Raw genomic sequence first — 16383 nt, 5'->3', positions numbered from 1 at the left:
ATTAATATTTTAATCAAATAAAAACATGTTTAGTTTGTCATTTATTTTGCAAATAAAGAGGCAGTCCTGGCGGAATAGCAGTTAAATGAAAGATAACCAAACTTTCTCCTCTTACCAGTTGCAAAGTGCTGCAGTGCTCACTGTGGAGGTAAAGCATTTGGGAAGTACCTATAGATACTCCTGGGAATAGAACTGCGCAAACCTGCCTGGGCTTGGGGGCTCACTTCTCCGAGCATGCAGGTTTTCTCATACTCGTTTTCTACTTAGTGAAGATCTGCTTCACTTTAGAAAGGTCTGCTTCCCACAAGGCTTACACATAGAGTTAAGCTGTTTTAGTTCTTAAATTATGGGTGTTAATTGCCTTTATTTTTCTCTTTCAGACTCTCAGTTCAATCTTTAACATCGACATGGTCAAAGACAAAACTGCTGAAGAAATAAAACAGGTAATGAATGTAAATGGGTTGGCATACTTTATGAAAATGTGTGCTCTGTGAACCAAATCTGAAAGTAGAAAGGAGCATACGTTTTCTGACACCTCTTTCTAACCAAAATGAAAGGTGGTCATAGATAGCAAAAGTGATGAATTACATGAAAATAGTGGCATAAGAAAACTTGTGTTTCTCGGTCTCACTCCTGTGTGTCTCATCAACTCACATTTCCCCTTTTTTCATTCCTATGGTCCACATCTTATTTAAAATCATCAGTACTTTATATCAGGATTACTGTACTACTTTTCTAAATAGGTTTCCCTGCTCTCATCTCTCCTACTTCCACTCCCCCCAGCATATCCTTACCAGTTGCGTCCTCTTAAAGTTCTGCTTTCATTATGGAGAAGCATGATGTATTGTTTAGAACAAAGACTCTAGACCTCAGCTGCCTGTTTTAAGTCCTAGCTCTGCCACTTACTAGCTGGATGACTTTAATAAGTTAGTTAACTTCTCTGGGTCTTAGTTTCCCTGTCTGTAAAGTGGAGATAATAGTACTTACCTCCTAGAGTTATTTGGGGAATTAAACGAGTTAATAGTTGTAAAGCACTTAGAAAAGTACCTGGCAGAGTAAGTGCTATAATTGTATTTTGAAATAAATGAATAAAAATAAATATTATTTTAGTAACCTGAACGCAAATGTTCAGTGACTTCCCATATTCCTTTGTTTGACATTCATAGTCTTCCATTATTATAGGACCTTCTGCAGGAAGCTTCCTGGACACTTTCCTTCAAAGCAGTCTTGGTCTATCCTGCCTGTTTGGTCATTCCATATACTTTGATTTGCATTGCTATTGAAATTTTCATGTCTGTGATTCTTTTATCTACTTAGACTTTAATAAGCTGTTTATTGGTATTTCTTATAGTTCCATGAATTATATTTTAGGTATATTGAGAGAATCAAAATGATAATAAAAGCAGCATGCTGTGTGTCAGGTACTATATTTAGTGCTTCATATACACTTTCTTTAAATTCTCGTAAGCACTTTGTAAAGTAGGTTGTATTATTCCCAATTCATGGCTGAGGAAACTAACTTAAAGAGATTAAGTAACTTAATCAGTGGTAGAGCTAGGACTCAAACCCATGTCTGTTTGACTCTGCATCATACTCGCTTCTGGAAAGTTATGCCAATTGCCGTGGTTTTCCTTTGGGTGCTATCATTCATTTCAGCAAGCTTTTATTGAATACCTTTTAATGTCAGCCTCTGTGCCGGACACGGAAATAAAATAGAGAATCTCCTAGTGTCAAGGAGCTTTAACCTAGTGGAAGGACAGACACAAAAATAAGGACAGCACAGGGTTCCAACTTCTGTTAATAGAGGCTTATGCAAAATCTCAAGGAGACCTTCCCTGCCTTTGGGAACTGCCAATGGAAAGTGGACACCAAGCATGTCCTTTAGGGGAAAGAGAAGCTCGGCCCAGGAGTCCTGATCATATGGCAAATATCATTTAGACCTATAATTTTAGGTGCAAATTTGTGTTTCTTAAAATAATTTTGAGTAACCAAGGTCAACTATGTTAGGAAACATCTAACAGTCTCATATTTCAGTGTTGTTTCATAAACTATTACTATAAATTAAATAAAAGTAAGCAGGATATAATGTCCTTAAAATGAGAAAACAGTGTTTTGACATGAAAAAAAAGCAAAGCAACCTTAGGCTTGAAAGAGTAATTTTTCCAAGTCCTAGGAAGTAATAGTCCTTCTGTGCTCTGTGTTGGTTAGATCACACTTTGACTAGTATCTTCAGTTGCCCCCCACCTCCCGTTTTAATGGGAATGTTAACAAAGCGGAGCAACTCAAACAGGGTGACCCCATTCTTCAACACCAGCTTATTCGAGTGTCACCTTGGCTATGATGCTTTCCCCCTATTTCTGTGCCTTTGCTAATGCTGTCATTCTCTGCTTAGAATGTGTCTCTTCTATCCTACCTGTTTATTTTCCCAGCCTCCCGATTCACCTGGCTAACTCCTGATCATTTTTTAAGATACACCTCAAGAGTTCTCTTCTCTCCTCTGGCACTCATTCCCCAACTTAGGTTAAGGGCCTCTTTGTTGCCCTTGGAGCACCTTGGCTCTGGTTTGCATTGTAATTCTGTTGTGCTAAGCACAAACCTACATTATTTCATCCAGTCTTCACAGCAGTCCTGTGAGGTTGATATTATTGCTATATCATTGATAGTTATATTGATATTAGTGATTTTTCAGTAATTTGCTCAAAGTAGCATAGTAAGCAGATGATTTGCATCCAGTCCACCTGACTCCAGACCCTGGGTCCAGACTCTGTTCCCTGAGAAGGCCCACAGTTGGCTAGGAGTATTGGTTTGGGGAGGGAAGAGAGAAGATAGAGAAAAAAAGAGCGTGTCTATTACAAGGCACATCACAAGAGAAATGATTAACAAGGTCATAGACTCCATCTCTCTGACAATAATTTGTTATTAAGAGTTACAGTTTAATCATCTAGAAGAGTAGGTGTATTAAATCTTTTTTTGTAATCATGTACTAGTAATAAAAGCATTACATTGGGTTTTTCTCGCTGTTATCAAATAGCATATTAGTCTGAGCAATGAAAGCTGTCACTGTTTCTTGGCGCAAGTTGAAAAGATTACCCACATGTCACAGACATACTCTCTTTTTCTACAGATTTGGCAGCAGTATTTTGCAGCAAAAGATACAGTCTACGCAGTTATTCCTGTAAGTAGTTTGGAGGGGAAAATGAGAGTGTTACAGCATGAAGGTCAGGTCTCTAACCTTAGCAGGCAGTTGCCTTTACTTTTCCTATGTTTATTGCCTCTTGAGAACTTGCATTTATAGCTCTTAGGGTTTTTATTATGCCCTGAGCACCAAAGATTGGAAGCTCCATATGGTATATTTATGGCTCTTGTTTTCCCTCTTTCTGGTTTAGAAATGTCTCTTTGTGTCAAGTCTCTGACAAGGGAGCATGGTGTAGGTTCATGTTGCTGAGCAATTTCCAAGCTTCCAATTTTCAAGTCTTTTATTTCTTTTTGGTGTTTTCCAAGCCATTGGAATTTAACAGAGGGCCTCTAGCATAGCTTTCTTCCCTCTTGTTCATAAATGACCTGTACCTGAGCTGATTTGGAGCTTTCTCCTATTCTTTTTCTGGCATTTCCCCTTAGCAAGTGGTATTTTCTTGTTTTGTTTTGTTTTTTTCTTCTTGAAATTGCTGTCTTGGAGATAGTCAGTGGCCACTGCATTCAGATCTGTAACTGGAAAGAGGTGCTACTAGCTTCTGGTTTAATGTCCTTCTGCTGACTTCTACCATAAGGAAACATTTGATGTACTGAGTTATCAGCTAGTTATTTAATTGTTCTTCTTCCTTGAGGAGGAAGTAGCTTAGGTTAAGTTTATATCAAGCACATAAATATATACTAAGCTTACATGTGTAAGCGTAAGATTAAGGAGGAAAACTTATAGACAGAAAAATAAAGCTAGGCCTTTTGATTGTTGTGAGAGTATTGCTATTTTTTTTTTTCCTATCTCTTATATATACGAGGTCAGAAAATTAAGTTCATGAACTTGTTGCATTGATGTTGCTAACCTTTTTTAATATTAGAGGGATTATTCATTATGAATTTTTACCAACTGGACAGTTAACCAAGTTTATTATTTGGAAGTGCTAAAAAGGCTGTATGAAAAAGTTAGACGACCTGAACTTTTCGCCAACAATTCATGGCTCTTGCATCATGACAATGCACCAGCTCACATGGCACTATCTGTGAGGGAATTTTTGACCAGTAAACAAATAACTATATTGGAAAACCCTCCCTACTCACCTGATCTGGCTCTCTCTTCTTTACCTGAAGAGAAAGGAAATATTGAAAGGAAGACATTTTGATGACATTCAGAATATCAAGGGTAATACGACAACAGCTCTGATGGCCATTCCAGAAAAAGAGTTCCAGAATCGCTTTGAAGGATAGACTAGGTGCTGGCATCAGTGCATAGCTTCCCAAGGGAAGTACTTCGAAGGTGATCATAGTGATATTCAGCAATGATGTATGGAGCACTTTTTCTAGGATAAGTTCGTGAACTTAATTGTCGGACCTCACATACCCTTGCCTTTCATAAGTTCAACAGCCAAAGTATCTGCACTTTTCATAATATCTTAGATCTTTAATACTGGCTCATTGTTTGAACAGACCTTTTTAGCCCTCCCTCAGACAGACTTAGTGACCTAGGTCTCTGACACTTGGCAGAGTCCCGTGGAGAGTTTGGAGCATTTGGAATATACATTCTTCACACACAGTTCTGACACTGAACAGCAAAGCATCCATCTGGTTTTCCCTCCCTGTCATAAGAGAGATTTGTAAATGATGGGACTTAAGAGATGGTTTTAGTTGTATTTTAGAATTTAGTCTTTAGTGAATTTAAATGTAATCGTAGCCTTTTATGTTTTCTTGTTTGTGAATTTTATTCTTTCTAACCTACAGGAAGAGAAGTTTGATTTGATCTGGAACCGAGCTCAGTCCTGTCCAACAGTAAGTTTCTGGTGACTATATGAAGATTGCTTATGAATGTTGCCAAACACAGTTGTTATCTAAGCCAATCTCTTCATGCTCTATACATCTCATGTTATAGTGCTCTGTTAATTTAACAAAGTTGCTCATATGTTGATTATATTGATACATGAGATTTTTCAGTCTTACGAAGTCATGTGAGTTTGGCCCAATAAGTCTCTGGCTTTTCAGATACATCTCAGCCCTTTCTGATCTGGATCTTAATCTGTCACTATATGTAAATGTTGAATGTAGCACCTGAGACCTTAAGTGTCTGTTTTACTGGCAGTTTTCAGTTTTGGCCATGCTATCCTGATTATATTAAATATGTGCCTAAGTGGAGTTATGAGATTGTTGCTGAAGCAATGAGCTGCCAGAAGACCTAAGGGAAAGGGAATAAATAGGTGCGGTGGACCAGCTGACTTGGTGTTGGTAATAATTTCTAGGATTCTCAAAAAATCTTCCAAACATTGCTGAGAGAAAATAAAAAACATTATATAAGCAAATGGAGAGATATACCGTGTTCATGGATTGGAATACTCCATATTCTTATCATTTCTACCCAAATTGATCTCTAGAATATAATTCCAGTCAAAATCCCAATAGACTTTTTTTAAAAGAAGTTAACAAACTGATTTTAAAAATTTATTTGGATAGTCAAAGGACCCAGAATAACAAAACAATTTTGAAAAAGAACATAGAAGACTTACGTTACCTAATTTTAAGACTTATTGTAAAGCTACATTAATGAAGACAGTATTGACATAAAGATAGACATATAGATGAATGGAGCAAAGTAGGAAATCCAGAAATAGACCAGCATATGTATAGTCAGTTCTTTTTCAGCAAATAGGCCAAGGTAGTTAAATGGGGAAAGGATAATCTTTTAACAAATGGTGCAATTAATTGGATATCCATATGTGAAAATAATGAACCTCTACTCTTCCCTCACACTGTATCCAAAAATTAACTCAAAATAGATCATAGATGTGAATGTTAACTTCTAGAAAAAATAATCTTAGATTGAATCTTAGTGATTTAGGGTTTGGCAAAGATTTTTTTAAGTATATCACAAAATCACAAACTGTTAAAAGGAAAAAGTCAATAAATTAGATTTCATCAGAATTAAAGTTTTCTGTTTGTATATCCACGTTCGTATAGCATTAGTCACAATAGCCAAAAGGTGGAAGCAACCCAAGTGTCCATTGATAGGTGAATGGATAAACAAAATGTGATGTATGTGTGTGTGCGTGTGTTTATTTAAAATAGAATATTCAGCCTTAACAAGAAGGGAAATTCTGACACATGCAACAACATTGATGAGCCTTGAAGACATTATGCTAAGTGAGATAAGACTATCACAAAGGACAAATACTGTATGATTCCACATATACAGAAGGTGCCCAAAAAAATGTATGTACATTTTAAGAAAGGAAAAAAACTGTATTAAAATTGTAATACTCAATATATACTGATAACAAAAGATGATTACAAGTCACGTTTGACTTCAATTACAAGAGGTGCTCAAAGTGGTTACCATCAGCGTGATTTTAATACAGTTTTTTCCTTTCTTAAAATGTGTATACATTTTTTTGGCACCCTCTGTATATGAGATATTTAGTGTAATCAAATTTATGGACAGAAAGTAGAATGGTGGTTGCCAGGGACCGGGGAAGAAGGGATAGGGAGTAATGGTTTAATGAATATGGAGTTTCAGTTTGGGGAGATGAAAAAAGTTGTGGAGATAAATGGTGGTGATGGTTGTTGCACAACATTGTGAATATACTTAATGCCACTGAGTTATATACTTAAACATAGTTAAAATGGTAACTTTTATATAATGTATATTTTACCACAATAAAAAATAAAATTTTCTACTTTTCAAAAAACATTCTTATAAAAATGAAAAGATAAGCCACTGACTGGGAGAAAATATTTGCAAGACATATATTGACAAATGTCTTGTATCTAGAATATATTAAAAACTCTTACAACTTAATAATAAGAGGATAGGCAACCCAGTTGAAAAATAGGCAAAAGATTCAGACAATTCACCTTACCATTATGCTGAGTGGAATGGCAGATAAGCATCTGAAAAAATGGTCAACATCATTAGTCATAATGGGAATGCAAATTAAAACTACAGTGAGATACCACTAGCATGACTAAAATAAAGACTGACCATACCAAGTTTTGGTGAGGATATGGAGTAATTGGAACTCTCATATACTGCTGGTAAGAATGTAAAATGATCCAACCACTTTAGAAAACAGTCTGGCAATTTTTTTTTAAAGTTAAGCATAATACCTGTCCATCCTACTCCTAGATCTTTTCCCAAGAGAACTGAAAGCATATGTCCATACAGCTTGTGCACAGTGATGATAGCAGTTTTATTTGTAATAACCAAATACTAAAAATCTACCACAGATGAATGAATAAAAAATGTGTGTGTGTACACATGTACAGTGGAATAATAGTCAGCAGTAAAAAGGAATGAACTATCGATACATGCAACAACATGGATAGATCACGAAACAGTTATGCTGAGTGAAAGAAGCCAAACCAAAAGGATGTACAGATTCTGTGTTTCCATTTATACAGAATTCTAGAAAATGCAGACTGACCAGTAGTGACAGCAACCAAATCAGTGGTTGCTTAGGGACAGTTGGGGAGAGGGATGTATGAATTACAAAGGGACTTTTTGGAGAAACTTTTGCAGAAGATGTGCATTATGTTGATTGTGGTAATGGTTTCACAGTATACATATATCAAAACATCTAATGGTACACTTTAAATATATGTAACTCATTATATTTCAAGTATACTTAATAAAGCTCTAACAAAACTTTTTTCCCCTAACAAAGGGCCAGCTATTCAATAAGACACTGAGGTTATCTGATCTAATAGTTAAAACTGAGCCTGAGTGGTTGGCAGTAAGGAGACAATGCCATGACTAATGCATATTGGACCGATTGTACTTTGTTATGTTCTGGCATCATTCCCTTCACCACTCATCCCTAATTCTAAACATCTAGAGCATAACACTAATCGTTTCTTGGTATTTAGAGCTCCAGTATCAGCCTCAGATGATAAAGTACAAAGTGATTACAATAATTGGAACAAAAGTTAATTCAGCAACATTAGGAGGTTTAAAAATTGAAAAAGTCCCACATGTTCATCAATAGAAGAATAGATAAATTGTGGTAAATTTCCTAGAGAATTGCATGTAACCGTGAAAATTAATAAATTAAAGTTATTTTTATCAACATCGATAAATCTCAGAAGTATAATGTGAAGTGAAAATAAGCAAGTTGCAAAAGTATACATACAGTTTGGTAAAATTTACATTTTAAACACATGCCAACAGTACTGTTTCTTGTTTATGGATACACACATGCACATTTAAAAGTATAAAAACCTGAAAGGGAATGACAGACAACAAATGTAGGATAGACATTACTCTGGAATGGAATTGGAATGGGTTACAGAAGGGCTTCAATTAGATATTTAATGCTTTCTTTCTCTGGTGGGTTGGGAAGTATGTTTATTATATTATCATGTATGAATTTCATGATTTTAAAAAATGTTTTAAACCAAATATTGAAGAAATGGAGTAAATGGTGCAGGTGGTTGGACATAAAGCCAATGATTTTATTTATTCATCTATCTCCTTGTGTACTTGTTTCCCACAGTTTCTGTGTGCACTACCAAGAAGGGAAGGCTATGAGTTCTTTGTAGGACAATGGTCAGGTACTGAACTCCACTTCACTGCACTTATAAATATTCAGGTAGGTGGCTTCATCCCCTAGAGGAAAGAGGCCTATCCCTCTGTGGGACTATGAGCCCTTGCGGAGGCTTGAGGACACAGAATATCTACTAACTCTCAGCAGTATTTGTTGTGGCGTTGGTGAATTGTCAGTGGTATGTTGGGCTAGCTTTCTAGGCCCTATTCAATACCTAGAAATTGGAAAAGACCCCCAAATATGTTCTCTGACTACTTTGGGCTCTTTCCTGTCTCTTCCCCAGACTTCTATAACATTTACTGCATATGCCTCACTTAACAGACATGAGTGAGTTATAAGAGTTATCTTTATAACTTTATGGGAGGCTCCATGTCTCACATGCTTTTTATTAATCGACTCAGCACTTCTTAAGGTGCTAGGTGGATAGTTTCCATTCTACAGATATTGTTTGGTTTGCTTCCCTCCTTCCTTTTTCTTTTAGTCCCAAATATTAGATCCAAAGCATTTGAAGCTTTTAAAATAAAAGTATTGTACATCAGATCATAACTAAGATTGACATTCTATATTTGGAGACCAAATCTGGCAAAAACAAGCATGTATAATAATGGCTTTGAAGTTGGAATAAAGAGAATACAAAACAGAGTGAGGGGGCAGCTTTCACTTTGTTATTTTGGAATTCATCTAACAATCATTTATGGGGCACATGCTATAATAACCAACATTTGATACACTATATGCCAGATGTTTTATATATATATATAGTCATTTGGTCTTCACAAATATCCCCTGAAGTAGTTACTACTACTATTTGTATTTACAGAGAAGAAAGTGGTCTCAGAGAAGTTAGTTCGCACTGCTAGTAAGTGGTAGAGCTGGGTTTGACTCCAAAGTCTATAAATTTAACCATTATGCTGTTATGTTGAAAACTATGCTAGGACCTAGACACCTATAAGACAAAGTCCCTGCCCTCATGAAACTCACATACAAGTTTAAGAAAACTATCCAGAAACATAATTATGATCAAAATGATCAGTGTAGTAGAAGTATGTTCAGGAGAACTTAGAGGCTGAACTATTAAGAGGACCCTAGTAATAGTTAGGTATTGATGATTAACAGGACTCTTGCTGATATTTTAGAGATGTAACCCAGCGATCTTGTTTGAATGTACAAGTATAGTTGTTTCCTCCTACAGTATACGAGGGCTTTAGCTTTGAACCCAGCCTGTCTACCTAGTCTGAATTGAGGTCTGGTAATCACTGCCCTGTCCATTCTTCATGAAGTTAGGATGTTCTCATTCTTCTTTTTCCCCTACCTCCCACCCAGATCGTATTTTAAAACTGCACATTACAAATCTGGCCCATGTGCAAACTGTCCAGCTGTTTGCTACAGCTTAAAAGAGCTCAGTCTTCAGAGCCAGCCAAGGGAAGTAGATTTCAACTGTGAAATGCACTAGTCCATAAAAGTGGCAATTACACAGGCATATTGCTTTCTTTAGAACTTGATTTGGTAGCTGCTTGTGCTGTTTTGTTTTTAAATATATGGCCATGATGAAGGATTCACTGCCTACTGTAAACATTTTCTGGGAAAAGAGCCAAACCTTTTTCAATTGAAGACACAAATAACACTGTGCAAACTGTCACTTTCACTGTGCCTTGGCAGACCTGACCATCCCCCCACATAGCAGTCCTCCGACTCGCTAGCCACCCAAGGGGATGATAAGAGCCAGAATTTCCTCCAGATTCTCTGTTGCCCTGAAATTACAGTTTTGTTGTGGTGGGACCTTGAGCCTTGATAAGTGTTCCTCCTTACAGACCCGAGGGGAAGCTGCAGCCAGCCAGCTGATTTTGTATCATTACCCTGAACTAAAGGAAGAAAAGGGTATAGTGCTGATGACAGCAGAAATGGATTCCACATTTCTGGTAAGGATCAACATTTACCTCTTTGAATTTACCTGGTAGCCCCGAAAGTGTTATTCTTCGGCCAAAGCTCATGAGAGGTAAAATTCCAGAGATCTACATGTATTTGTTTCTTAAAGTTGACAGTAATTTTGTCTTGCTCAAGCTCTTCCAAGTTGAAGTTAATACAGATCCTCAGTCACTTATTCACAATTTTGAAGTCCACCTGCTCGGAAAACACTATCTGCACCTATTACCTTTATAAAATCCAAAAATTCTGACTCCAAAACATGTAGCTCTAGGGGTTTCAGGTAAGAGGCTGTGGACAGTGACTTCATAAGTGTAGGTGGCTTCAAAGTCTAGAAGAGTTCTTAATCTTTTCTCTTCCTCCAGACTGTTCACATGTACAACATTCCTCATGCACAGTGATTTCCCTTGCTCCTTTTCCCATTTCCTGGGATAAAACATCAACCATATGCCCATAGGTAATAATATCCGCATATAATAATATCTGCATATCCAGAGCCAGGAGCAGTTTTATGATTACTGTACAATCTTTGTCTAGGCCTTGCTCATTTCAGTCTCGTTTATCTGGTGGAGTTTAAGTTCAGGATGTCCGCAAGATACTGGCCACTTTCATGCCTCTTTTCTCTGAGATTCTGTATTACAACACCCATTTATTTTTCCTCTCTCTTTTACCAGCTGCATACAGGGAAGGAAAAAGTGATGGTACTTGGCTAATGTGTCACAGTAGCAGTAAGTCCCAAGTCTTGGACACAGTGGGGACTCTGCTTCCCTGTCTGTTATTCCTGAAACTGTTCAGTCTCATTTCTCCTATTTTTCCTTCTACCCATCACACTCAACTGGAAATTACCCAAAAATCCTATCCAAAGGAATGGAGTTGCCATTAACTGAGATAGCTAAGATTGCAGGAGGAAAAGGTTTGGAAGGAAGATAGGAGCTCAGTTGTGGCCACGTTAAATCTGAGATGCCTAGTAGTTATCCAAGTAGTAGGCAGTTAGATGTATGAGCCTGGAGTTCAGAGGAGAGGTCCAGGCTGGAGATATAAAGATGGGAGTTGTCAGCATACAGATTGTTATTCAAAGCTATGAGACTGAATGAAATCACTGATGAAGGAAATGAAGATAGAAAAGAGAAGAGGTCTAAGAACTGAACCCTGTGGAGATGAGGAAGCATCAGCAAGAAGATTTAAAAGGAACAAATCAGTGAGGTGCGAGGAAAACAAAGATGGTAGAATGCTCTGGGAGCTAAGATAAAATATTTCAAGGAATAGGAAGTGCTCAGATCTCACTTGCTGGTAGGGAAAATGAGCTGAGGATTGAGAATTTACTACATTTCACAACATGGAAGTCATGGGGGACCATTATAAGGGAAATCTCAAAGGAGCAGTAGAATAAAATCATGATTGGAGTGCATTTAAGAGAGAATGGGAAGAGAAATTAGAAAGAGTACGCATAAACAAGTCTTTCAAGGGGTGTTTCTGTGAAGGGAAGGAGAGAATGGGGCATCAGCTGGAAGGGGACAAGTGGGAAAAAGACTTTTTCGTCTTGTTTTAAACATGGGAGACATAACATTATATTTGTATGCTGATGTAAAGATCCAGTAGAGGGGAAATATTGATAACGTGGAGAATAAGGGAGAATTGTTGAAGTGATATTTTTGAGTGGGTAAGTCTAGGAATGAGGAGTTAATCTGCCAGAAATATAACAGGAGATAAGCCAGGATATAAGGACACAAATACAGTTAAATGGATAGAGGTGGTAGTAGCCTACAGTTGTTCTCTCCAGATTGCTTAGTGAAAAGAAAGAAAGGTCATTAGCTGAGAGTGAGGATGAGGGAACGGGTTTTGGACATTGGAGTGCAAAAGAGGAAGTGTGAAATTGTTGTCTAGGACAGGAGTCAGCAAACTACAGCCTGTGGGCCAAATCCAATCCACAGTCTGTTTTTAAGAGGTCCATGAGTTAAGACTGGGTCCTACATCTTTAAATGATTAGGGAGGAGGGGGACCCTAAAGTAGAAGAATATTTCGTGACCTGTGAAAAGTATATGAAATTAAAAAAAAAAAAAAAAAGTATGTGAAATTCAAATTTCTCTGTCTGTAAATAAAGTTTTATAGGAACACAGCCATGATTATCATTTACATATTATCTATGGCTGCTTTAGCTCTACAACAGAGAGTTGAGCAGTTGCAACAAAGAGCCTGAAATATTCACTGTCACTTTGCAGAAAGTATATGCCAATCCATGGTCTAGGAAAATGGAAGCCAGAATGGCTGTGCGGGTACAGGCACAGAAGAGAGGGCTGAGAGTTGGATTTAACTAGGGTTATGATTTAGCCAAATGGTATGATGAAGTAAGACAGGAACCAGGAAGTTAAAGGTGAATGCAAAGGAGTGATTATAATTATTGACCATGGAATGCAAGCTGGATAAAGAGGGAAGGGAAAACATTCAGGAGGTTACAAACAGTAAGAATTAGAAGTCCTAGTGGAGTTAAAGGATTTTTGAAGTTGGGGGTGAGCTTCAAAGATAAATAGACGAAGTATAGATGTTTCAAATTGAGATTTAGAGGGGATGTATTAGGTTGGTGCTAAAGTAATTGCAGTTTAAAGGTTAAAAATAATTGCAAAAACCGCAGTTACTTTTACACCAACCTAATAGTTACCAATAATGAAGATTTAAAAGGAACAAATTTAAAAGATTTAAAAGGAACAAAGGTCTAAGATTTAAGACCACAGGAGTGAGTGACAGAGAGATTGTACTTTGAAGACGTCTTCAGCAAAGCACAGCTTCTGACCACATTGAAAGTGGACTCTAGCAATCAGGAGGCCCTTTCTGCTTTGGCATTTTTACCACCTCACTCTACTGGTCTCAAACTGCTGCACAGTTCCCATCGTCATTGAAATTTTCTTCCTGACCTTATAACATTCAACAGCATAGCAGACAACATACATCTTCCTTGTGTAAATCAATTTGACTATGAGTCGCCAGTGTAGTAGAGTAAATCCTCACTTAACGTTGTTGATAGGTTCTTGGGACTATGGCAAAACCATGGATGACAAAACCAGTTTTACCATAGGCTAATGATCCAAACAACAGTTAAGGTCGTACAACATCTCATCAACAAGTAACATTATAATGAATCAACATTGAACAAAATGATGTTATTCAAGGAGCTGCTGTACAGAACTAGACATGTTAGAAGTTATGGTAGAGGTACGTGATTCAGAGATGGGAAACCTAGAAATATAATATGAATATATGATCTGCATACTCGTGCATGAGTTTGTACGTTAGGCATAGTATTTCCAAATACGGTAAAGTGAATGAATAGAAATACATGGAAACTAGTAGAGGTTTCTTAGCTAAATAACTTTAAATGCTGCAAGTTTAAGTAGAATATTTTAAAAACCTTACATGGTTCCATATCTGTGTCAATAGATGATTTCATTGAAATGCAATATGTACTAGGATGGAGACATGCACAGCATTTGGGGGAGTGGGGTTCTCTGGCCCAGAAGGAAGAAGAAGACAACTGGGCTGAACCTTCAAAGATAAGCCAGAGTTTAGCTAGGTAAACAAAGGTGGAACGAGGTGGGGAATGCTCCAGACAGAGCAAATACCATAAGTAAATGCTAGGAGGCATAAAATGACTTGGCGTATTACAACCAGTTTGGGATTACTGGTATATGAAAAAGGAGGTTTGTGGCTTGTGTTTAGAGGTTTGGCTTTATCCTGAAGGCACAAAAAAGTCATAAAGGGTTTTGAACAGTGAGCGACCCATAAAGAGTTGGATTTCAAGACCATTAACCTTAATTATTTCCTAAGTACTTTTTAGTACCAGCCTGGTCAGTGTCATCATTTAGAAGATAGCTTCAGTCGTCTGCGCAAGAGTTAGTGAAGACTGGAACTAGAGCAGTGGTAGTAGGAATGGAAGAGACAGAATGACCCCAGAAATAAATAGGGAGTAAAATGGGCAGGACTTGGTAACTTGATAATAGCTCTGAAGACTGAAGCAGAAGGAGAAATCAGGCTTGTTAATGTATCTCTTTATTGAGCAACACGTGGTGTTAATATGTTTATCTTCATGGGTCTTAAAAAGGGAGGCAACTACTGCTTTATGTTGAGAGTTAAGAAAACAAAAAGCAGGGGGTGAATAAGAAGGGGGTTCCTTTCCATAACCCTCGCTAAAAGACAGATGCATATAGCTCCCTGTGTCTTACCTCCCTACCCACCATATTAGTGGTCTTTGAACCCTTTATCCAAACAGAATCTTATTATGTAAAACCCCAGGATATAATAGATGAAACAGAAGTGAAGGGACCTGAGGTACCTCCACAGAGCCCCTAGGACTCTGCAGTTGGAACAGCCTTATTCTCAAGTGAACACAGCTGAGATTACCCGACCTCCACTCTCCTAACCCTCAAATAAAAGTTGATTGTCAAAGGCCCTAAAGTTAAGGGGCTCAGAGAATGGTGGTACCTGCCTCAGATTATGGCAATGCACTTGCTTCAAAAACGGTTTGCTCTGGAGGTATGTTTGAGTATAAGAAAGGTGAAATTGATGAAGTAGAGTTATTGACCTTGATCAATCTTAATCACCTTGCCCCACCAGAAACAGTATCAGGGTGAAGTGCAGCGGTCTGGTCCTGGCTCTGCCACGTGCTCTTGGGCCCAGCCCTAGATCTCCTCTGCTTTGCTTTTCTGGTTTATTAAATGAGGATTGGGTGATCTCTGAGGCCCCTTCTAGCTCCGAAATTCTATTAATTTGAAATAGCCAGTGTTTTGGAAAAAGGCTTTTGATTGAAGAGCCAGTCTCAGAGATTAGTGCCTACTTATGAGAAAATGACCTGAAAGCCCCACAGGAGGGAATGGAGATAAAGCGGCCTAGGGTATTTATAAACCCACCTTCATCATTCTGTAGCTCGATATAGCACACTTGTGACAGTCAGTTTTAGTGGGAATTTTCCATGATCTTTTGGGGTTGCGTTTTGGCCGTATGACCACACTGATAATGAACTAAGTGCCTCTGACTAGCTAAAACTGGAGAATGTATAGGAAGCAAAAGTAAGAGTTGTTTGAAGTAATTCTTTTGTAAGGTTTCAAGAGTGTAGCCTGTGTCCTGACCCCACCTCTGTAACATAGAGTAGTCTGGTCACCATTTCCCTGCCTCTGCGCTTTAGAGAAGGTGGCCTGGTCTCTTCCCCGGGGCTTTGCTGGTAGATTAGTTATAAATGGCTGCATAGCAAATTATTCCAAAACTCAGTGGCTTAAAACAACAAACATTTATTACCTCACAATTTCTGTGGGTCAGGAATTCAGGAGCAGCAGAGCTGGCTGGTTCTGCCTCAGTCTCATGAAGTTGCTGTCAAGATGTTGGCTAGGACAACAATCGTCTGAAGGTTGATTGGGCTTGAGGGTCCTCTCTGACCCCACTTGCTTGGCTGTGGGCAGGAGGCCTCATTTCCTTGCCACTCGAATGTTCCTCTGGAGGACTACTTGAATGTCCTCCTGAAGTGGCAACTGACTTTTTTCACAGAGCAAGTGATTCAAGAGCGATAGCAAGACAGAAGCTATGTCTTTCCACCATAGTCCATTTGTTAGAAGCAAATCAGTGAGTACAGCCTACACTCAAGGAAAGGGAGGAGTATCAGAATTTGCATACAAATTGGAAAATTATCACAGCTGGCTTTGGCACTAGTTTTCTGACTGAGGTGGTCAGAAACAGG

The 16383-nt window shown here is 38.0% G+C and overlaps 1 protein-coding gene across 1 annotated transcript in view; it reads left to right on the top strand.

Annotated features, from left to right (window-relative positions):
* The window catches only part of ATPAF1 (ATP synthase mitochondrial F1 complex assembly factor 1), a 28394-nt gene that overhangs the window by 8680 nt on the left and 3331 nt on the right, over positions 1–16383 (top strand). The window contains exons 4-8 of the mRNA XM_019749409.3: positions 381–443; positions 3125–3175; positions 4933–4980; positions 8691–8786; positions 10553–10660. Of these exons, the coding sequence (XP_019604968.2) occupies positions 381–443; positions 3125–3175; positions 4933–4980; positions 8691–8786; positions 10553–10660 (366 nt within the window). The remainder of the gene's footprint in view (positions 1–380; positions 444–3124; positions 3176–4932; positions 4981–8690; positions 8787–10552; positions 10661–16383) is intronic.

This window comes from Rhinolophus sinicus, chromosome 14 (genome assembly GCF_057876585.1).
Source record: "Rhinolophus sinicus isolate RSI-liver-muscle chromosome 14, RSI-T2T, whole genome shotgun sequence".
Taxonomy (NCBI): Eukaryota; Metazoa; Chordata; class Mammalia; order Chiroptera; family Rhinolophidae; genus Rhinolophus; species Rhinolophus sinicus.
Note: the sequence above shows the minus strand (reverse complement) of the source record. Positions and strands in the feature narration are given on the sequence as shown.